Source organism: Pinus tabuliformis, chromosome 5_1, assembly GCF_031772625.1.
Source record: "Pinus tabuliformis cultivar Carrire ecotype Pingquan chromosome 5_1, CPIR1, whole genome shotgun sequence".
Lineage (NCBI taxonomy): Eukaryota > Viridiplantae > Streptophyta > Pinopsida > Pinales > Pinaceae > Pinus > Pinus tabuliformis.
Window position 1 is genome coordinate 308,883,630 of NC_142305.1, and position 23,287 is coordinate 308,906,916.

Here is a 23,287-nt window from a genome sequence, read left to right on the forward strand (position 1 = left end):
TCTGAGACCGGAGAACAAGTCAGTTGTGAGTATAAGGCAAGATTTGTTGCCCGTGGCTTTTCACAGGTCGAGGGGATTGACTATGATGAGACTTTTGTTCTTGTCGTAAGGTACTCATCTATCATATCTATGTTGGCACTATCAGCATAGATAGGTTGGAAGATCCATGAAATGAATGTGCAGACTGCATTCCTTAATGGCCAGATTGAGGAAGAGGTGTACATATAGTAGCTGGAAGGTTTTGAGACCTTCGATCATGAGTCACATGTGTGTTGACTCAAGGTAGTGTTGTACGGGCTGAAGCAAGCACCTCATGCTTAGTACACCAGGATAGACAAGTACTTCACCGAGTTGGGCTTCACAAAGAGTGAAGCGGATGTGAACTTGTACCACATCATGGCGAAAGGTAAGTTGTTGATCATTGTACTTTATGTTGATGATCTCATATTGACAGGTGATGATCAGTTGATCATGTCTTGCAAGGAGGACCTTGCAAGAGAATTCGAGATGAAAGACATGGGTCTCATGCATTACTTCCTTAGCATGGAAGTGTGGCAAAAGGATGGGGAGTTGTTTGTGTGTTAGGGAAAGTATGCCAACGAGATACTCAGGAGATTCCACATGGAGAAGTGCAATCCCATGCAGACCCCTTTAGCAGGTAACTGGAGGAAGGAGGATGCTACTTCGGTGAAGTAGTGGAAGCTACTGTGTACAGGCAGCTTGTGGGTTCATTAATGTACTTAGTGAACACACAAGCAGATTTCTGCTATGCGGTGAACCAGCTGAGTCAAGCGATGGTTCAACCTACTAAGATGTTTGGAAGGCGACAAAGAATGTATTGAGATAACTCAGAGGCACATCTCAGTATGGATTATGGTATAGACAGATAGAGGGAGTGAAGCTATAGGGCTTCATTGATGCAGACTGGGCAGGGAGTCCATCAGATTGGAAGATCACATCAGGAGGGATTTTAAACCTTGGGTCAGTGGTAGTTTCTTGGTATAGTAGGAAACAGAGGTCAGTTGCACTCAGCTTGGTAGAGGAAAAATTTATGGCTGCAAGTCAGGAAACATGTGAGGCCATCTGGATGTGAAAAATCCTAGTTGATTTGCTTAATCAGAGGATGGATCCAACTGTGATCTATTGTGATAACCAGAGTTGTATCAAACTCTCTGAGAACCCAGTGTTTCATGATAGGTCCAAGCACATCGACATCCGGTATCATCATCTTAGAGACTGTGTAGTGAGGAGGATCATGTTGCTGCAATATATTTCAACAGAGGAACAAGATGCTGAAATTTTGACAAAGGCATTGTCAAAGTGTAAATTCGAGTTCCATAGAGACAGGATCGGGGTGGCAGATAAGCCCTTTCTTGTTGAGAGGGAGTGTTGAAATGTGGGAACAAGAATATTCCAATTTTAATTTGTCCTTGAATTAAAGTTGTGAACTAAAGTCGAATTTAGTCTCACCAGCTGCTTGGAAATAATTAAATAAATTCATTATGGATTAATTAGTTGGAGAAATTCAAGCCAGAAGTCTTTATGAAGTCATGCAAGAGTTATCCCTTAAATTAAGGAGATTATCGATTAATTAAGGAGATAAGGCTGAGTTATATTTGAGTTGTAATTAGTTAGCTCAATTTACTGAGTTAAGTCCAGTTAAATTAGTTCCAAACCATTTGAAGAACTAACCGTGAGTTATCAGTCAGTTGATGCATGCATGCATCCAACTAGTGTACTCCAGATAACTGAAGATTGCCTCATCAGAAACTCATGCATGTGTATTCTAATAAAGAGCCAGTTGAGATCAAAGTCAAGGACAATGTACTATCAGTTGCATGTTTTATCCTATAAAGAAAACTCACGCATGCAGAAGGACAGAGGTTCCTTGATGATTGCACAGTTTTGACAGTGTGTTAGAGTAGTGTGTGAGATCAGTGTTACACTTGGTAACAGGAGATCATCCACTAGGAACTGCACAAGGAAATAGGAGCTTTGAGGGCATAGGAAGGCTTGTGAGAAGCCAAGATTCACTGTGAGCATCTGTGAGGATTGTACTAAGAGCTAGCTAGCTGTCAGAGCTAAGGCTTTGTATAATTCTGATATATTTCCACCTTGTACGATAATACAGATAGTGGGGTTTTTAGCTAAGGCTTTCCCCAAAGTATTTTCATGTGTATTGTGCATTGATTCTTCTTCTTCTGGTTATATGTGTTCAGCTCAATCTTTAAGCTTTTGCAAAATTTGATAGTAGAAGTAGGTTATAGTATTCTGCTTTGATTTATATTTCATTATCGGGTTAACCTACAACAGATTTTCTATAGTGTAGTAGAGAGATAGATCTGCAGAGAAATTTCTACATGAACATAGATTTTACTGGTTGGTAATGATTATTCATGTCCCAGTCAAATCATTTTTTTTCACCATGTCATTTCTTATATGTATTTGCAAAGTTCCTTTGCTTGTTTGTTTGGAAATGTTTTTGTTATGAATATAAAATTGTATATATCTTTTTTAGTTCTCATATGATCCTACCTTCAATTGCAATAAATTTACCAACATTTACACTCTCCTATGAGCTCGAGCGAATATTAAATGTTTAGTAAAGAATAGTCCTCTGTACAAATATCAGCCTAGCTAGAGAGGGAGGGCGCATGCTGAGCACACACACTACCCTCCAGATCATCCATGATGACGATGATGTGATGCCAAGGGATATGAAGTCACCGTCCGTAGCATGATGGTCCTCGCATGGTTATAATCTTGAAGGGAAAAATTTCCCACGATTGAGAAATCAATTAAACATTCAATTATAATGAATTTCCCAACCTTATGACCCTCCTATGAGCTCGAATATTAAATTTTTAGCAAAGAACCATCCTTTGTACAAATATAAACTTGCCTAAAGAGGGAGTGTGCATGCAAAGCACACATACTGCCCTCCAGATTACCTTTGATGACAATGCTATGATGCCATGGGATATGAAGTCACCATTTGTAGCATGATTGGATGAGATTTCAAGCCATGAGGGTCCTTACATTGTCTATTTATTATGAACCATACTTAGCTGCTTGTATTTGATCACATATGATTTCAATTTTCAATAAGTTTGCAGGTCGATTATCATTTGGCCGGATTCAGAGGTTGCAGGTCTCCAAGTGCCAAAGGTATGACACTAAGAGAACCCATTTGGAAAAAATTTTGGTTTCAGTTTTTTTTTTTTTTTTAACTTTGCCTAAGTTGTTGTATCCAACAATTCAGGACTTTTGAAGCTATACAAACTCGTCATGATAACCATATTATTATATATCTCAATTGTGACTTAACTTGTTGAAGTGTGGAATGCATCTTTAAAAAAAGTTAGCTCGAGTCCAGGATTGAATGCAGAAAAATCGAGAGACTTATCAAGGTGAATAACATGCAAAGCACACTTGCCAGATTTGAGGAATATCGAGAAGCAATTAGGTGCAAGAGACTATTTATACATGGAGTGCAGGAAGCCACAGACCAAGGTTTATCCTTCTTCCAAATATTGGAGCAATTAATGACTCATATTAGTCAACGCCCAATAGTCATGCAAATCTATGGTATGCAGGACCCCTAGGCTTGTCGAAGTTTAATGTAGGGGGGGTTCTGCATTTATCTGGTTTGACAAATACTACAAGTACAAAAGATCAACAGTTGATATCAAAGGTGGAACCCCTCTGCCCCACATTTTCAAAACCACTACAAAGGGGTCACGCTTAGTTGTTTTTAGTTTTCATAAACCAATTTTGGTTTTTGTCGCTGCTGGACCCGCATGCCTTCCACCTATTTTCAAGCACATGTATTGTAAATTTTTGAAAGGGGGGTTTCACATTAAAAACACATGTATTGCAAATTTTTGAAAGGGGGTTTCACATTAAAAAAAAATATTATTATATATATGATATTAAATTGATTAAAATTTTGTAATTAAAAGAAAGTCATTATTGTTTTCAATTTCCTTTTTTTTTTAAAATTGGAAAATACGTTAGTCTTCTGATGTCGATTCCTATGGCACAGTTCATCACCACTACGATAATTTTTTCAAAATAAAAATAAGTTATCGGTGCTGTATTGACTTGAACTCTGGTTGGTCATTTGACAATACTATGTAGGTCTTGCAATGTTTTTTCTAGTCTCCCAAAAATGGTTAGGCCAACAAATAATGTAGAGTATGGAAAGATTGTTATATAAAAACACTTGATGTCTGTAAGCCGACTTGAATTTCCCTCGATCATCCAACGAAGATGTGTAAGTTCTTGTGATGATGGTCATTGGCCAGGTGTCATTAGACCAACACAATGTTTGTGGAATTTACGACAATTATGGAAATGGCTTTTGACAAAAATGTCTGGCTTCGATGACGAATGTTCCAATGATGGTTTACGTCGCAATTTTGATGAAAAGTTAGGATGTCCAAATTTTGATTGTGTCACTTGCGACGTTTATTGGAATCTAGAATTGTCGTAAGTTGCGATGACAAGGGGTCGAAAGAATGACCAAAAGCCATCAAAAATTGAGTGAATTTGTAGTAGTGCCCATATCTCCTCACCCATTTACAACCACACAACCTCTGTTGCATTAAGGGATCTTCCCTTAGCTCTGATACCAATTTTTATTTTTTTTAAAAAGGAGATAAATATTGAAATATAATAGGCACACATAATCATAAACCGTAACAAATACAAAGAAAACAAAATTTACATGGTTCACCCAATATGCACTACCTCCATTAAGAAATGGATAGGCATTACAACCTACATACTATTTTTTATCATCCTCACAATTGCCCAAAGGAAACCTACAATGGAGTCATCATGTGTTTAAATAGACTACATTATATCAAAATACCATGGGAAAAACCATGGGTCATAAAAAACTGAAGCCGTAAACTGCCAACAGTAAATTTGTGGCAATAAGTCTATTAATGATTATGTCAAAGTGAATCAATGAATAATTCAAGTTTACACTAACTACAATAAAAATTTATTGAGCATTGATTAGAATACATATTCTCTTTTGGATCAAATTTAATCAATACTAAAATAGAAACTTGTATATATTAATTTTCAATATAATACAAGCTTGTGTATAGATATTGTAAATATTAGAAATTATGTCTTTTGCACTTATGATCTTTGATGTCAACTGAAAATCTGATATTTGAAATAAATCGCTAGACAGTAGATGCAATTATTGCTCATATTATTATGGCATATGTGGGCTTGGAACACCACAGACAGTCTTTAGTGTTATGTAAGACTACATCAATAATGAAAATGTCCAAATCTTAAAAAAAATGAGAAACCTATAACCTTTATTTTTTTTTAATATATATATCGCTTTTTCTAGGGGTTATAATTTTTTTTTTTAATTAAGATTTGGACGTCTTGTAGTCCAACCAAGACTTTATATGGTGTTCCAAGCATATATAGCTTTATCATCTGCTTTTGCATTTCGTCAATGCACAAGCGTACCTCTAGCTGCTTTTCGTAATGCTTTACTGAAATTTGTCCATGATGGTTTTGAATTGAGAATAAAATTTCATTTTTCAATGCACATGACAAATCCTGCTCGTCAATATTGAAAAAGCCAAAATTCCGTTCAAATTTGATGGCTGACTCCTGCTTTATATACCATTAAAGAGACATCCACCGGGGAGGAATAGAAAGAAAATCATGAAGATGGAAATTGTAAGATAATTATGTTCAAATTTGATGGCTGACTCCTGCTTTATATACCACTAATTTTTTGTTTAAGACGGAGACATCCACCGGGGAGGAATAGAAAGAAATTCACGAAGAAGGAAAGTGTAAGATAATTATAGTGGGAATTTTATGGATGTGGTTTAATCTCCACAAATCTTGTGGTCCTGGGAGAACTATATACGGGAGAGTTGCTTCCAGACACTATCGAAATGATGGTTGACTTGACCTGAGTGGCAACTAATTTGTTCCAGCCTGCCTGCCTACGAGTGGATTGCTGTTATTTCCCGACGCTTTCCTTTCATCCCTGTGATCCTTATTTATATGAGAACCGCCCTCAACGCACAACTCACAGGCTCTGAAACACATTGCAGTGGAGGGCGAGAAATGGATATTCTTGCTGTGATAATGTTGCTTCTGTGCATGGCTGCCTCTCTGCCTGCAGCAATGTCTATCAATTCACATGCTCTTCATTATGAAGATCGCATGGCTGGTGGATTAACTTGGCCTCAACGTCAATATGACTCTGGTGAATTCATGTTATCATCAATGGACGCCCACGCCCACGCCCAGGAACAAAGGGACCTGGAAGCTCTCTTGTCGTTTAGAAAAGCCATAACATCAGATCTATCTGGAAAGTTCTCCAACTGGACGGCCGAGAACTCCGATAATGTATGTTCGTGGTATGGTGTTCGCTGTTGGAAACACACCAAACGAGTGGTGGGCATTGACCTTCATGGAGGCTACACCGGAATTTCCTGGTTGGAAGGTACCCTTTCAGAGTCTCTTGGCAATCTATCTTTATTGTCAACTCTCAATCTTTCTCATAATAGTTTCTATGGAAATATTCCACCCCAATTTGGGCAGCTTAAAGCGTTGCTAGTACTTGACCTCAGTTCTAATTTGCTAGTCGGTTCTATTCCAGTTCAGTTGGGGCTGCTGCAGAAACTAGAGTATCTGCTGTTAGACATTCTACAATTTTAACAATGATTCTGCATGCGGAATAAACTCAAAGAATCATTAAACCTTATTGCCCAGGGATACGAGTTACCTCCAGCCATCGGTGATGTATTGATGCAGGCCACAGTCCACAAGCTTCTCCTTCAGCACTCCAGCTTCTGTCTAAGCAAAAGAACACAAAATTCTGAAAGCACTTCCGAGCTCTGCTATCTCAGCTAGATGGTGTAGAACTGAAGGGGGTTGAGATAGGAGCTTGGGGGCCAAACAGATGAACCTATAGCTAAGCTTCCATCAAGCTTCTAAATGCTATGTGTTAGAAAAACCACAAATCAAGGTAGAGATGAGATCAAAGTAATGGACCACTTTAGTAGCTCCCAATTATTAATTTAGTAATTGCAGTTGATTTTCTTAACTTAAGGAAACTACTGCAGTTGGTTTCCATAAGTTAAGAAAAGTTGCAACTCCATAAATCAAGGTAGCTTTTGTGTTAAATTAATGGAGCTTAACATTCTCCCACTTGGTCTATACTTCCAAACTTAATGTCTCAAAAACCATTGACAATCTTTATTAAGTAATAGATACATGAATCATGGCGATAAGTCCTCTTATGACGAGTATTATCTTCCATGTATTACTATGCATTTATTCTTATTATAATTTATGTGGCAACAATTTCTTAATGAATAAACCTTATGTTTATTCTTGGTCCTTCTTAAATGAATTTTCTCAAATCAACTTAAAGTGCACATAAATATGAGAAAAAACATCACAATAATTAAGAATTTCATTAACATTGTCCATACAATGAAAATCTGCATAATGGAACCAAGTCCCATATTCAATACATGATCCTTGAAATTAACTGTGGCATGCCCTTAATCAAAGGATCATTGATCATTAACTCAGTGCTGACGTGCTCAATGACCACTTTATTTTCTTTAACACGTTCCCTTATAGCTAAAAACTTAATGTCGATGTGTTTATTTCGACTCCCACTTTTTTAGCCATAAAACCAGCAGCTGAATTATCACAATATATTCTCAATGGCTTAGATATAGAATCCATAATTCTAAGCCCAGAAATGAAATTCTTAAGCCATACACCATGTAAAGCAGCCTCAAACAGGATATACAAAAGCATGTAGTCTTTGGTCCCATGAAGGTACCTCATTACTTTCTTTGCAGCTCTCCAGTGGTCTAAACCTGGATCATTCTGACATCGTCCCAACATTCCCAATGGGAGCTACACTTCGTGAACAATCCTTCATCCTGAATCTCTCTAAAATTTTATTAATATAGGTTCCCTGTGACAGACCCAAGTTGCCTCGAAATCTGTCTCTATGGATCTTAATGCCAATGACATAAGATGCCTCACCCATATCATTCATATCAAAACTTTTAGAGAGGAATTGTCTCATCTCATGTAGCAAACCCTTATCATTGGTTGCTAGCAAAAGGTCATCCACATATAAAACAAGAAAACAAATTTTACTCCCACTAACCTTCAGGTATATACATTGATCCATAATGTTTTCTATAAAACCAAAAGAAAAAATTACACTATGGAATTTCAAATACCATTGGCGGGATGCTTGTTTTAAACCATACAATGACTTCTTGAGCTTGCAAACCAATTGCTCACCATGACTAGAGGGGAATCAATGAAGATGTGTTATTCATGAAGAAGTGTTATCAATCATTAATGAAGAAGTGTTATTAATCATCATCTTTTAGTGCCAATGTGAACATGCATTGAATCATATGTGACATTGTTTTGTAAATTAATGCAGTAAAGACCATTAGACAAAATACCATTCCCAACATAATCAGATTTATAGAATAGACTGAAAGATTCTTTACTGAAAAGTTTAAGGAATATCCAAAAGGTACAAGCCTTGAAACTGAAATCAAGTTTCTAGAAAAACTTGGAACATAAAAGGTCTTTTCTAACTCCAAAACAAAGTCACTACTTAAAGTTAAATAACATGTTCTTATAGCTTCCACATGCGAGCCCATCTTGTTTCCTGATAAGATGCTTTGCTCACCTCCCACTGGCTTCCTTAGGTTTTGCAAACCTTGCAAGGAATTCGAAATGTGAATTGTTGATCCAGAATCAATCCACCATGTGTTAATATTAACATTAACCATATCAGATTCGTAACAAACAAACAATATTACTTCCTCAAGTTCAGGAATGTCAGAACGAATTTCAGAGAAATTTGCAGGTTGTACTACTGCATCAAAATAAAGAATCACATGCTTATGTTGAGGCTTAATAAACTTTCATATTTTACCAATGTAAAACATGCTAAAAAGAATTGAATCAAATGACATGAAAATTGCCTGTGGGCTAAATTTTCAATTCAAGCAGATTCAATAAAACTTTATGAACTTTCATGTTTTACCAATGTAAAACATGCTAAAAAGAATTGAATCAAATGACATGAATTTTTTTTTTTTTTTTTTGTCATTAAAAGACTATCTAAGTTTCTATTATATGTACAAAATCAAATTACAGACAGTAATGCAGGAAATCCAAGGCCAGCAGATGCACCTTGGAAAGGATAGACTCTGAAACAAGAAGCTCCCTCGCAGGGGCAGCATCGACTGAACCAAAATTCTCCCTTAGGCAACTATTCAAGCTAACAGAGTATTTCCAAAAAACCATTGCTTCTGGAGGAACAGAAGCAGAGTAAAACAACAACCTACAACGTTTCATTGCTAAAAACACAACCATTTCTGCCCACGCAGGGGCTGTCGACCATGATTGACTGAACATAACAGTAATGAAAAGTAAAGCTGAACCCTTCATACATGGGCCAGATAGACAGACTCAAAAAATTCCAATTAGACCGACGCACAGATGATGCTGTGACCGACTTACCCGCAGGGGCCTTGGTCGTCGCTTCTGGTGGCGAGAGGAGGGACTGAGTGAATTTGGGGCTCGCTGCCGGGTTCCTCGCTAAGGCTTGGGTCCTCCTCCACGTAGCACCATCCCCTTCCTTCCGGGACACCTGCCCACATGGCCTTCCATCTTTCCTCGTCCATGCCTGGAGGTGCCGGCCCCAAGTTTGGTCCGGTGTTTTTGTCCTCCTCCTTTCCCAAACTTTCTTGCTCAACCGGCAGCAGCTCCTCCATGATACCCTTGCCCTTATCCTCTTTGCCCGAACTTTTTGGCAGGGTCTCCATTGCCTCCTTGCTCGCCCCCTCTGAAGATGTCTCCACCATGCCCTCTGGTGCGCCTGCCTCGCCACTTTCAGGAATTCTTGTAAACATAACAGAGATATGGACATTGACTCCTGTGGTATCCCGAGAGCCACCCAAGGTGAAAACCACAGAGCCAAACACAGGCAGCAGTGGCCCTCCCTCGCTCAAACTGCCCACTTCCAGAAATTGCCCATACGGGAGCTGCGTTGCTCTGGCTCTCCTGTGGCAGTAGCAACAGCAGCAATGATGATGTTCGTCTGCTGCAGGAGTTCGAGAGGAGGACCCCCTTCCTGGTCCTCGTCTACTTGGCTGCCTCTCCCGCAATTTAACCATGTTTGCTTCTTTGCCTCCCTCGTATGTGCATACCACTTTAATTGCCAAGCTTCCTCCCTCTGTGTGCAAATTACCCCTTCGAACCTCCCACTGAGCCAGAGAGCCTGAGAATTTCCACCACTGCAGTTTGCCACACCACCAGTTACAGCAGCATACCAAATTGTGCACAGCGGCGGAGTTTCTGGCTTGCCTCGGCTCCTTCTTCCTCGTCTCCCACATTCGCCTGGATTTATCTTGCCAAGGTTCCCACATTGTTCTCTGTAATCGAGTTCCGAGCTTCCCCTTCCCCAGAACATTAACTGCAATCCGTCTTGGCTCATTAACTGCCATGAATTCCGTCGCGTGTGTGCAGAATCACTATGGAATGACGGTCGAACCGTCTCCTTAAGAATAACCACGAGGCGGCACATGCAGGGCATGTGGCTCGTCCTCCCTCACCACGTCATCACCCGCATCCGGGGATTCAACATCCTTATGGAGTATGTTTTCACACTCCTTTTTCTGTTGCTTATTCAGGATGATGTCCAAATTTCCTTCTTGGAAGGCCTGGTTGCAATCTACGCCAATGTTTGCCAGGAGATCCGCGATCTTGTTACCTTCTCTTTTGGTGTGATTGAAGGAGAGGGCATTGTGTCTGCGCAATTCCTGGGCAAGGTTGCTCAACCTGGCTTCTAATCTCCAACTATCTGCCACCTTCCTGGCTTGGGAGCCATTCTGAATACGAGTAGCCATATTTATGAGGATTTGAGAATCTCCTTCCACGATAAGCGGTTGAAGGTTGAGTCGCTTTGCTGTCTGGATCCCCTGCCACATGCCTTCCAGCTCCGCCGAGTTGTTGGTGTCCCACCCCATGGTTCCGAAGTAGACCTGTATGAGTGAGCCTTCGTGATTTCTTATAATGCCTCCAAAACCTGCTGGCCCCGGGTTGCCTTTTGAGGCCCCGTCGAAATTAAGTTTATAAGTATTTATGGGAGGGGCCTTCCAACTCTGATTCTCCTTTCCTTTGCGTTTCACCGTTTGATGCATGGTTGACTCTTGTGGCAACTGCAGCATCCAGTTGTTTAGGATGTTTTGCTCTTTATCTGTTGTGGGAAGATCCTCTTTACTCCAAGTTTTCAGCAACATGGTTTCTTGTAGGTTGCTGTGTATGCTGTTCCAGATGCTGTCATTAGTTCTGCTTTGATTTTTGAATATGCGCCTGTTCCTCTCCTTCCATATATTCCATACTAGAATGCCTGGTATAAGATTCCACAAGTGGTTGAGAATCTCACACTCATAAGGTCTTTTGGGCCATTGGCGAATGGTGCTGATGATGCCTTCAGCTTCCCGTCCTTTCCTTTGGCATTTGAATTCTACTTTTTCCCAAAAGTGAGTGGCGGTTGAGCAGGTTTGGAGAAGATGCTGCAACGTTTCCTCATTTTGGGAGCAGTTATGGCATCTTGAAGGTCCATGAAAATTGCGTTTTCTTAACTTGTCCCAGGTAAGAATCTTCTTGTGCCCAACTAGCCAGAGGAAGTGAGAGATTTTTGGCCAGGTTCTGAAGCTCCATATTCTATCCCATAGGGGGTCTGGTTTTATGGGGGAGTTGCCCAACAGATTGTAGGCTTCTGAGGTGGTATATGTCCCTTTGGTTTGGTAACCCCATCTGAGGATGTCCTCATTGTTTTCCTGTCTGATTCTTCTTTTATTTAACTCGTTCTCTAATGCCAATATTTCCTGAGGATTTGTGCTATTGGTGATTCGATTGCCTGATTGCCATTTCCTGATCCCGTTTTCCACTTCCTGTGTCCAGAATTGGTGCACCGTGGCTTGCTGCTGCTCTTGGCTGTGAGGAATGATTGTAGCAGGGAGAACATTTGAAAGTTTAGGCATCTGGTTCCACGCATCATTCCAGAACCTAGCATTGTGTCCATTCCGTACTTCCCAGAAGCTGTGCTTTTGAATGAGCTGATGATGTTGTTTAGCTGCATTCCATATAAGAGACCCATTGATAGTAGGAGTGAATCTGATGAGCTCTGCTTGGGGCATGCTGTTGGTGTATTTGGCAGTCCATATTTTGGCCCATAATTTCTCTGGATTGGTCACCCACTGCCACCAAATTTTTGCTGTCATGATTGTGTTGCTGTGCTCAGGGTCCCGAAGCCCAATTCCTCCTTTGTTCTTGGGTTTGCAAGCAGTGTCCCATTTGACCAGTACCCATTTACGGTTGGTGGCAGTACTGCCCCACAGAAAGTCGCGCTGCATGTTTCTCAGTCGCTTAAGAACCCATTTGGGTGCGGCTAAAATAGAAAAAAGATAGAGCGGCATGGCCTGCAAAACCGCCTTGAGAAGCACTACCCGACTAGCCAGATTTAGGGATCGATTAGTCCAAAGACTGAGCTTGGCCTCAAGCTTTTCTAGAAGAGCTCTCCATGCCGGCTGCTTTATGGCCGAGGCTGTAAGGGGGGCTCCCAGATACGAGGAAGGAAGAGAGGCAGGCTGGAAACCCAGGATACGGGAGACGGCTCGTTTTACAGGCGGCGGGGTATGGAAGAAAAAGACTTGAGATTTGGAGTTATTGATCTGAGTTCCAGAGGCTTTAGAGAAGTCGTCGAGCAGGGACTTTAGATTAGAGGCTTCTTGAGCTGAGGGATAACCGTAGAGCATGGTGTCGTCTACGAATTGCTGATGAGAGGAGGCTGCGGTATTATGAATGGAGATGCCTTTAAGCTGATTGGAGAGCAGGGCTTGCTTGATGTGCCGGCCTAAACCTTCCGCCATTAAAACAAAGAGGAAAGGTGACAGGGGGTCTCCTTGCCTTATACCTCTAGAGGGTTTGAAGGGCCGGGAGGGTAACCCATTGACAAGGATAGAGAAATGGGAGGATGAGATGAGGCTCATGATCCATCTTATCCAAGAATCACAGAAACCAAAGGCTTTCAGCATATGCTTAATATAAGTCCAGCTGAGCTTGTCGAAAGCTTTGGACAGGTCAATTTTAAGAAGCATACCAGCTTGTTTGGATGACTGGAGAGAGTGAATGATTTCATGCGAGAGGATGATCCCATCCATGATCTGTCTACCTTCTACATATCCTGACTGCTCCGGGGATATGAGCATGGGTAGCAGAGGTTTGAGTCTGTTTGCTATGACTTTGGATATGACTTTGTAAAGGACATTGCAGAGGGCTATGGGTCGGAATTTATCAGGGGTTAAGGAGTTTTCCTCTTTGGGGATTAGAGCTATGAAGGTGGAGTTAAGGGAGGGGAGCATCCAGCGAAGGGCCCTGGACTCTTCAACTATTTGCCAGACCTCTATTTTAATTAAATCCCAGAAAGCATGAAAAAAAGTAGATGTAAAGCCATCAGGGCCAGGGGCTTTACCTTCTTTGAGCTGTGCCATTGCTTCATCCACTTCATGCATGAGAATTGGGCGCATCAGCAGTTCATTGTGCTCCTCTGTGACAAGCTTGGGAATGTTTTTTGTGATCTTTTCAATTGCCTGTTTCCTGTCCACCGTCGGCTCCTGATGTACCTGTTTGAAATGATTGATGAGGATTTCCTCAATCTTTTCATGTTCTTCTTCCTTGATCCCTTCTGGATTTTTGATGAAAGGTATTTTGTTGTGCATCCTTCTTTGCACCGTGGTGTTGTGAAAGAACTTAGTGTTGCGTTCCCCCTCTTTTAGCCATCTGATTCTTGATTTTTGTTTCCAATAAATTTCCTCTTGTTTCCTTCGTTCCTCGAGCTGATTGTAGATGTGTTGCTCCCTGCACATGGTTGCTTCCGTGTGCCCTGTGTTGATTATTGTCTGATGTAGATCCTTGAGCTCCTGATTTAGATCTTGTTGTGCTTCAAAAATATTCCCAAAGGTTTCCCGATTCCATCGTTTGAGGTGGCTTTTTAGGAAGCGCATTTTTTGCTGTAGCTGGTACATCCTTGAGCCCTCAGGTGGGACGAAGGAGGTCCATATGGTTCTGACAAAGTCCTGGAATGCTGGATGCGTCAACCAGAAGCCCTCAAAACGAAACGGTTTTTTGGTGCTATTCCCTGGTCTTTGCCATCGTAAAGCAATTGGCCAGTGATCCGATCCCGAGTGAGCAAGAATCTCCGCCGTGAAGTCACCACCTAAATGGATCGCATTGTCTGAGATCAGGAAGCGATCTAATTTAGACGCGATCTGATTCTTTCCACCTCGGTGATTACTCCATGTGTATGTCCCATTGCAATAAGGCATGTCGATGAGCGAGGCATTGCGGATGAAGTCCTTGAAGTGTTCTGCTTCGGGCTCCAATCTGGATCGTCCTCCTGTTTTGTCCTCTATTTTTGTAATCATATTGAAGTCGCCTGCAACTATCCAAAGTGGATATTGCCTGTTGGCATTCAGCGCTTCTATGGTATCAAGAAGGACTTTTTTGCTTCCTCCCTCCTGAGGAAAGTAGACATTGGAAAGGTTACCATGAACCTTGGTGCCTAAGATATGAAATGCAGCTTGAATAAGATGATGAGAGGCATGAAAGTCAGTGAGCTCGATTGCCTGAGTGTTCCAGGCAATCGCGAGCCCCCCCGAGGCTCCTGTTGCATCTACGGCTACTGAGCGGCAGCCGGGCCAGGCTTTTGAAAGTATTCGTCCCAGCGTTTGACTGTTGCATTTGGTTTCTTGGAAGAAACACATTTGCGGTTTTTCCATCTTGATCATGTTTTTTAACATTCTTGATTTATTCGGGCTATTGAGCCCGCGTAAATTCCAAGAGATCAGCTTCATGGGTAACTGGTTTGGGTAGGGCTGAAGTACTTCGTGAGCTTTGCATATCTCCCTGAGTCCACCAGGAGTTTGCCCACCTCCATTGTTCTCTGAAGATCTGTTTTTCTCCCTCTTTTTTTGGAGTCCGACGGACGCTGGTTGCTATCCCATTCACTTCCAGGTTGAATGCCCAATTGCTGTTGGTGGAAGGCTCTGGAGAGTACTTCTTCCAGCTTTTCTATCTCAGTGTCTGCAATAGAGTGATACGCCTCTTTTCTACAAGCTATCTCTAGCCCAATAATGTCCAGTCCATGGAGATCAATGCTTTCAGGCTCGACTTCCATAATATGAGGTTGATTCGTGTCTTCTTGAGTTCCTTCGGAGATTATAATGGTAGCCAATGTCTCATTCTTCTCCGTTTCCATCGGAGTTTTCTCTGGTTCTGTCTGGCGCTTGCTGAGGATGGTCGGGATTTGTATGGGAGTCTTTGAGTTGGGAGGGGAGGTGGAGGGGAAGGGGTGGGAGGAGGAAGATGGGCTGGTGGGGTTGATATTATCAGGTATGACTATGTTTTCAGGGAGATCTCTAAGGGATTCAAAGCTGTTCTTAGAACCAGGGTTATGGGATTTGGGCTGCTGCGGCTTAGAGGCATTTTGGGGCTTTTTCTGAGTGCGCTTTCTGTAGGAGACTTGGGTAAAGCCATCATGTGAAGGAGGGTCCGATGTTTCCTGCGGGCTTGCCTTAGCAATGAGGGGACAGTCCCTGAACAAGTGCCCTATTGCATGACATCTTCGACATCGGAACGGCACATGTTCATAGTCTAGGGCCTGCGTCCATTCCTCATCGCGGTGCGCTAGGGTTATAGAGTCAGGAAGAGCTTCATTAAGACGAATAAAGACACAGATTCTTGCATAGGATATATACTTACGGTTTTTTGTGTCCTCTGATGCTCTGATATATTGTCCTATTCCATCTCCTATGCGCTTCAGGTTGTCCTCTTCCCAGTATTCGTCGGGGAGCGAATATAACCTGATCCAGACCGGAGCCCATGTGAGATCCTCCTTATCAGGGTTGAATCGGGGTTTCCAGTTTGTGATATAGAGACCAGCTGAGTTGAAGAAATACGGACCCCCTCCCAAGATCCTGAACTTGTCTTCTAGACAGTAAAAGATAGCAGTGAAGAAGCCCTTCGGCCCCAACTGAAGGGAGACATCTCCCTTTGGCTTCCATTTAGCCGCGATCCAACCATTTAGGGCTCGTTCTGTTGGCCAGAACCCTATGAATTTGCCGATGACTGCATGATCTGTCATGAATTGGATCCGACTTTCAATCTTTTCGCCGGATAGTTCTATGCGCGGTCTGATCTTGGCCACCGGTCGGCAGGTGGAGGAGGTGACTGGCGGTTCAGTCGCCTGGGTCTCCTGTTCTTCAGGTTTGTCACTGTCACTCTGAGTTTGCTTCTTTCCTTTGCTCAGAATATTCGGATCCAGCGTTCCAAATGTCACTTCAGGTTCCTTGCTGTGTTGTGAGGGGGAGGGCTTTGTCGCCCCCCCGGGGGTTGAGCCATCGCTGTGCGCTGTACACCTGCAGCTCTGTCACTCTGCAGCTGCAGAAGTTGGACAGAGTCTGGGCCTGATCCTTCGTGCAGAGTACTCCGTTGCAGAGTATCGCTCTGCAAACCCTAGCCGACTCCGTTCCAAATGCACATCAATCTATCTCCCTTCTCGTGTTCCCAAATGACATGAAAATTGCCTGTGGGCTAAATTTTCAATTCAAACAGATTCAATAAAACTTTATGAACTTTCATGGTTTACCAATATAAAACATGCAAAAAAGAATTGAATCAAATGACATGAAAATTTCCTGTGGGCTAAATTTTCAATTCAAACAGATTCAATAAAACTTTATGAACTTTCATGTTTTACCAATGTAAAACATGCTAAAAAGAATTGAATCAAATGACATGAAAATTGCCTGTGGGCTAAATTTTCAATTCAAACAGATTCAATAAAACTTTATGATAAAACTTATTAATTCATAACTCCTGTGGGTAGGTTATGAAATTTTATCCTATTTAATCACATAAATATAATAAAAATTCCTGTGGGATAAAAGTTATTATATTCAGTGTAATTAATTACAATTTAATGTCTAAATAATCTTTATGTGATCTTGCCAATCAATATATAATTTTATTTAATTAAAGATGCTGTGGCTATTCTCTAATTAATTAAAATCATATGGATCACTAGACATTATTTTGTTGCATAAACAAAACTTAACCAGAGAGAAAAATAATGTTTACTGAAAGGAGTAAGACATTTTAATAAACTCCATATAACTGTAATAATTCTCCAGCAAAATCAAAAGCAGTCAGCATTACCGAAAATGACTACAAATTGATTGTTCAATTTATAAACTTAACCCGGAGATTGACTGAATCAGCTTTGATCTACTTTGCATTTGCATAGCAAATGCAGTTCGAAGACTAGCTGGCTTGACTTGAGGCTCCGTCCTTAAGTTCAGCGTAAATTTTACAATGAATATGTAATCAATTATAAAATTTACAGAGTGCCATTATTCGATAATGATGGGATCAGGAGACGCAGCTAACGAATTCAAGAACCATCATATAAACATATATTGAATAGCATGGCACACGCTAACACACAAATTGTGCAAGTCTTTAAGGCTGCTAACTGCACGAAGCCTTGCTACATAAAGACATCCATTTGAAAATACTCTTCCATAAAAATAATTATCAAATAATAAAAATGCTCTATCACCTTAAAAAGTTAAGGAGCACTGGCTCTTACCACTTCATATAATTAAAAAAAACTTCATATAGCACTTTTAAAGATCTCGTGTTTATTTTTATCAAAAGGAAACCTCTTAGGCTATAATCCCAATAAGCGTCCACAATTATAGCTGTACCATAAATCTTACATGAAAGAGCACGTATGCCAAAGCCTCCACGCTCATTGCGTATGGGCTTGCAAAGTTTTGCATTGAACAAAAAAATTCATATAAATTCTTGATCCAGTAAAAAATAACTGGGATGTTATCTCCCCTTATGAAATGCTCGCGTTAACCTATCAACAAAATTTAATTCTAATGATCCTATATATGCAATAATTTATTAAGAATTGGAATTATAGCAAATGATTTTGGACGGCAACATCAATATCAACACATGGATGAAAGAGCGGAGCAGTATATAACCCAATAGTTTACTCTCGTCCAGTGGTTCTCAACATATTTTGACCGGGTTTTTCTTTAACATCTCACAAATTGAGTGTGTCAACATAGGTTGGTCTAGGCTCTACTTCACTATCCAGGTCTCAGTGGCATTGCTGGTAAGACCAATTTGAAATATCAAAGCCAATGTTCCCCGTGTCAAGCAATCATGTTAACTTCGGAACTTGGAATCAAAGGCAAATAATTCCCCACGTAGATTACCCGTCAAACCGAGATTAGCGGTCCTTCCGGCAATCCATTAACACGGGTATCCAGATCAAATGATCCTACATATAATAGCGGTATAAACTTCTTTCATATATTCTTTATACCCCACATTCTATGTTAATTGTTTCGGTACAAATAATCCCGCATATAGATTAGCGGTCCAGGGTATGCTAGCAGAGTTATGTTAACTCGGAAACTCGATCATTTACCTTAAGACCCTGGGTATTAATGTAATACCAAAAAATTAATAAGCCAAGCTATACCCATGTATAGCTCATACAAGAAATTACCATAAAGGGACTTCTGTAGGCTAGACCATAATTCCTTATTGTATTAGGCAACAAAACAATAATGGATTATTTGTAAACTCTCTTTCAGGTATTCTGCTAATCACATTGCAGGACATTTTCAATATTTAATAAAACCAAGTTCCATAAATCGAATCAAGCAAGAAATCACCCTCAAATTTTCTATTTGTTATCAATTTATTTATTTTTAAACTTTAAATTGCTTTATATCAAAACCCTCGAGCACATTTCAATCACCACAATTCATGTTGAAAGTTTGACAAAATTCCTATTAAAAAATTTGCGAGAAAGTAAGCGATTTATATAAAACCAATGATTCGAATATAAATAGCATGCAACTGATCTGGAACAAAATAGAAGAAGAGTAATTTTGTGATTATAAAAAACGATCGCCTTGCAAACCTCAGAAAACCCCAGAGGGTTCGAATGAAAACTAGCCCAGCATGGAGACGACCATGTGATATTGGCTGGAAACCAATAGAAGCGGAGATAAATCTAGATTACTAACCAAATCGGTGGCAGGAACGGGAAACTGCAGTAAGGCGAGCAAGATCCATAGGCTCATCCAGGTAACTGAATATTTGGCCTGCCAAGCCCGAGTCCAGACGGTCTAACAGACATGGGGTATCTTCTTCTGTGGATGAAGCATAATTCTCTACAATCTCCATGGCCACGAACAAACAGACTCGGAAAACAACCCTTATAACCCCATGGACAATAACGATACGAAAACCACCAATAAATTCCGACATTGATTATCCAGAGAAGGGGACAAAACCAAAATTATATGAAAAACCCATCCATATAATACACTAATGGCCACCGCCAATAAAATCGAGAAAATGAAAATATAGCAAGCCCTGTCGAAATTTCGATCTAGAAACGAAATTACGAACCGAAAAATGTGAAGCAAAACAGGGTACTCTTGAAGCCATTATTTATAAGTAAATCTCACACCAAGACAGAGGTAAAACTTTGCTCTGATACCAACTGTTAGACATTCTACAATTTTAACAATGATTCTGCATGCGGAATAAACTCAAAGAATCATTAAACCTTATTGCCCAGGGATACGAGTTACCTCCAGCCATCGGTGATGTATTGATGCAGGCCACAGTCCACAAGCTTCTCCTTCAGCACTCCAGCTTCTGTCCAAGCAAAAGAACACAAAATTCTGAAGGCACTTCCGAGCTCTGCTATCTCAGCTAGATGGTGTAGAACTGAAGGGGGTTGAGATAGGAGCTTGGGGACCAAACAGATGAACATATAGCTAAGCTTCCATCAAGCTTCTAAATGCTATGTGTTAGAAAAACCACAAATCAAGGTAGAGATGAGATCAAAGTAATGGACCACTTTAGTAGCTCCCAATTATTAATTTAGTAATTGCAGTTGATTTTCTTAACTTAAGGAAACTACTGCAGTTGGTTTCCATAAGTTAAGAAAAGCTACAACTCCATAAATCAAGGTAGCTTTTGTGTTAAATTAATGGAGCTTAACATCTGCATCTAGACAGCAATGGATTCTCAGGTATTATACCACGTCAGTTGGGTAATTTGACCCAACTAACACAGCTCTCCATTTCTGGCCTTAATATTAGGGGTTCTATTCCTTCTGAAATTTTTCGTCTCCCCCTTACCTACCTATCTCTTAGCCTTAATCTCACAGGCACCATACCTAAAGCCATTGGCAATTTGACTAGGCTAACTTACTTGAGTTTTTATGGAATGGGAGTGAATAAAATACCTGAAGAAATTGCCAATTTGAACAAATTGAAATATTTAGATTTGTCTAAGAATAAACTCACCAACAACGTATTTAAAGTAATTTCTAATTTGAGAAATTTGACTACACTATATCTTCCTATAAATAGATTAACTGGTAGCATCCCTGCAATTCTTTTCAATATGATTCAACTTACTGCATTATCTCTGGCTTCAAATGAATTTACCGGTAATATTCCTATAAATTTTTCCAATTTAAGTCAATTGACTACTTTATATCTGGATAACAATACCTTCACAGGTAACATACCTGAAGTCATAGGAAAACTTCATTCATTGAAGTATTTGGATTTGCATTCAAACAAATTATCGGGACTAATCCCACAAAGCATAAGTCAATTAAGCTCTCTCATTGCACTAAATATATATAATAATAGTTTTGTTGGGAGTATTCCTAATAGCATTAATAAGTTGGTTTCACTTCAATTGTTAGATCTATCAAAGAACCACTTTGAGGGACTAATTCCTGATGCCATAGGCCATTGCATTTCCATGAGATTTTTCTCTCTACATTCCAATAAATTATATGGGGCACTACCTGCATCTTTGGCTAATTGGACACAACTTCAACTATTGGATCTAAGTAAAAATGGATTCACAGGCACACTTCCTCAGTACTTTACATCATTTCGTCACTTGAGAGCTTTAAACGTTGGTCATAATAAGCTACATGGTTGCATTCCTCAAGGTATCACAAATCTCACCATGTTGCACTTGTTGGATTTATCCAACAATAAATTTAGTGGAATGGTACCAACACATCTTGAGAGACTCTTAGGATTTGCAGATGTCTCTACTGATACTATAAGATTACTTTTTGAAATGGAAATTGTAATGAACGGAAGTGATTATATTCTACCATATCTATGGTGTACAAACACTATATTTGATCTGTCCTTCAATAGCCTTACAGGAAAAATCCCTTCAAGTATAGGAAGCATGAGTAGCTTGCGGCTGTTGAATTTATCTGGAAATCAATTGGAAGAAAAAATACCAACATCTCTTGGTGAGATATCTACTTTAGAGCAGTTGGACTTGGCGAAAAATGATTTGGAGGGACAAATCCCTAAAGAGCTCTCTAAGTTACATGGATTGGCATTTTTGAATGTTTCATCAAACCATCTTTGTGGGCAAATTCCAAGAGGGACTCAATTGTCTACTTTCAATGTATCTTCATTTGAAAATAATAAGTGTTTATGGGGTTGTCCTTTATATCCATGCAATGAAAATGAAAGGCAAGCTGAGAAAAGTGATAATATCAGTAACAACAGTGATGTAAGAGTGGGATGGCTACATCATGTAGAAAAATATATTTCATTGATAGCATTAGGGATAGGAATAGGTATTGGATTTGGGGGAGTGGTTGTTATATTTATGTTATGGGAGAAAGCTAAACATTGGATGTTATGCCCAAACATACCACAACCCTATTATGGGCAATACAAATTTCCTGCATGATCAAGAATTTTCTATTACTATCAATTATAACAAAAAAAATGCATAATTACATAGTGATAATAAATGTTGATATATTTACTATTATTTTTTTATCATAAAATTTATAATACATTTATGAAGTGGTATTGGTCTCATTATTCTAAATCTATTTATTTTTTGTATATATATATATATATATAATATTTGGTATAAATATAATACTATATAAATTCATCACCCATGTATTTGGCCAAATAATCCTTAAATTCTTAAAACAATTATTATAAATCTATGTATATTGTTTTTATAAATCTATAGATATTTTTTTTACATATAACATTTATCTAAGTATACAGGTTACCTTAAATTCAATATATTCTATATATATACTAATTTTTCTTTCCCTAAAAAGGTAAAAATTTATTTTAATTGTTTTTAAATAAATAAATGATATGCATTGTTACCAAGTTGTGCTTATTAACATTTTTAATATATTTTAAAATATGGATCTACTTTATGCAACTTATTTCTTCACATTTAAGGTTATTGAAATCTTGGTCATATTTTGATTAAGTAACATGTGGATGAACAAATAGAATTTCCTAAGTTTTATTAAACTAATATATTTAACAAATTCACACATTAAAAAGAAATCCATGACAAAAATTTGTAACTAGTGTATGGTAAAATTGTGTTATTGTATAGTGGGAGGTGTTAACACTTTGTAAATCACTTTAGGTTGAGAAAAGGGCTACAGAGGAAACCACAAACCTCTTTGGGCTAAAAATTGGTCCTTTCTAACCGGAGGGGGTTCCTTCACTAAAAGTCTAGAGATAGAGAAATGTTGAAGCTCACTGATTTGCAGAGACTAGGTCTAAAAAATGATACTTGAAAGTTAATGAAAATTGCTGGGAAATTCTAGGAAAAAGAAAAGCCATTGGGGTATGAAACCATAAACATAGTTAAAATTGTTAACTCAACACATCAGTGCATATAATAGCTAGCTATAGAATCAGAGATGTGATAGGTACACCTTTGAAGTTGATATTGATTTTAGTATGGTGAAAAGAAAAATGAAAAAATACATAACTAAATTCAGTTGAATGCAACAGAGCACATTAGAATTTTGTTACAGAATTTCCTAACTGAATATGTAGAAGAAGTGATGATAGAGCAATAAAGAGTTCCATCATACATGAAAAAAAATCCACAATCATCTGGAGCATCTAGGATGAATTCTAGAAAATTATTTCAGTATACATTTAAAACAAGGCCGAAGTAAGATATTTAAGATAATTGCACAGGAGAAAAACAATAGCTTGAAAGAAAATGCCACAAGAATTTC

General features: G+C 39.4%; 1 protein-coding gene across 1 annotated transcript; it reads left to right on the forward strand.

The window, feature by feature from the left end:
• The first annotated feature begins 5,795 nt into the window (after positions 1–5,795).
• Positions 5,796–21,963, forward strand: LOC149164603 (uncharacterized). Its single transcript, XM_089432117.1, has 2 exons — positions 5,796–6,685; positions 20,222–21,963. Exons 1-2 carry the CDS (start codon positions 6,055–6,057, stop codon positions 21,961–21,963), a joined length of 2,373 nt encoding a protein of 790 aa, XP_089288243.1. The 5' UTR covers positions 5,796–6,054.
• The last annotated feature ends 1,324 nt before the right edge of the window (positions 21,964–23,287 follow it).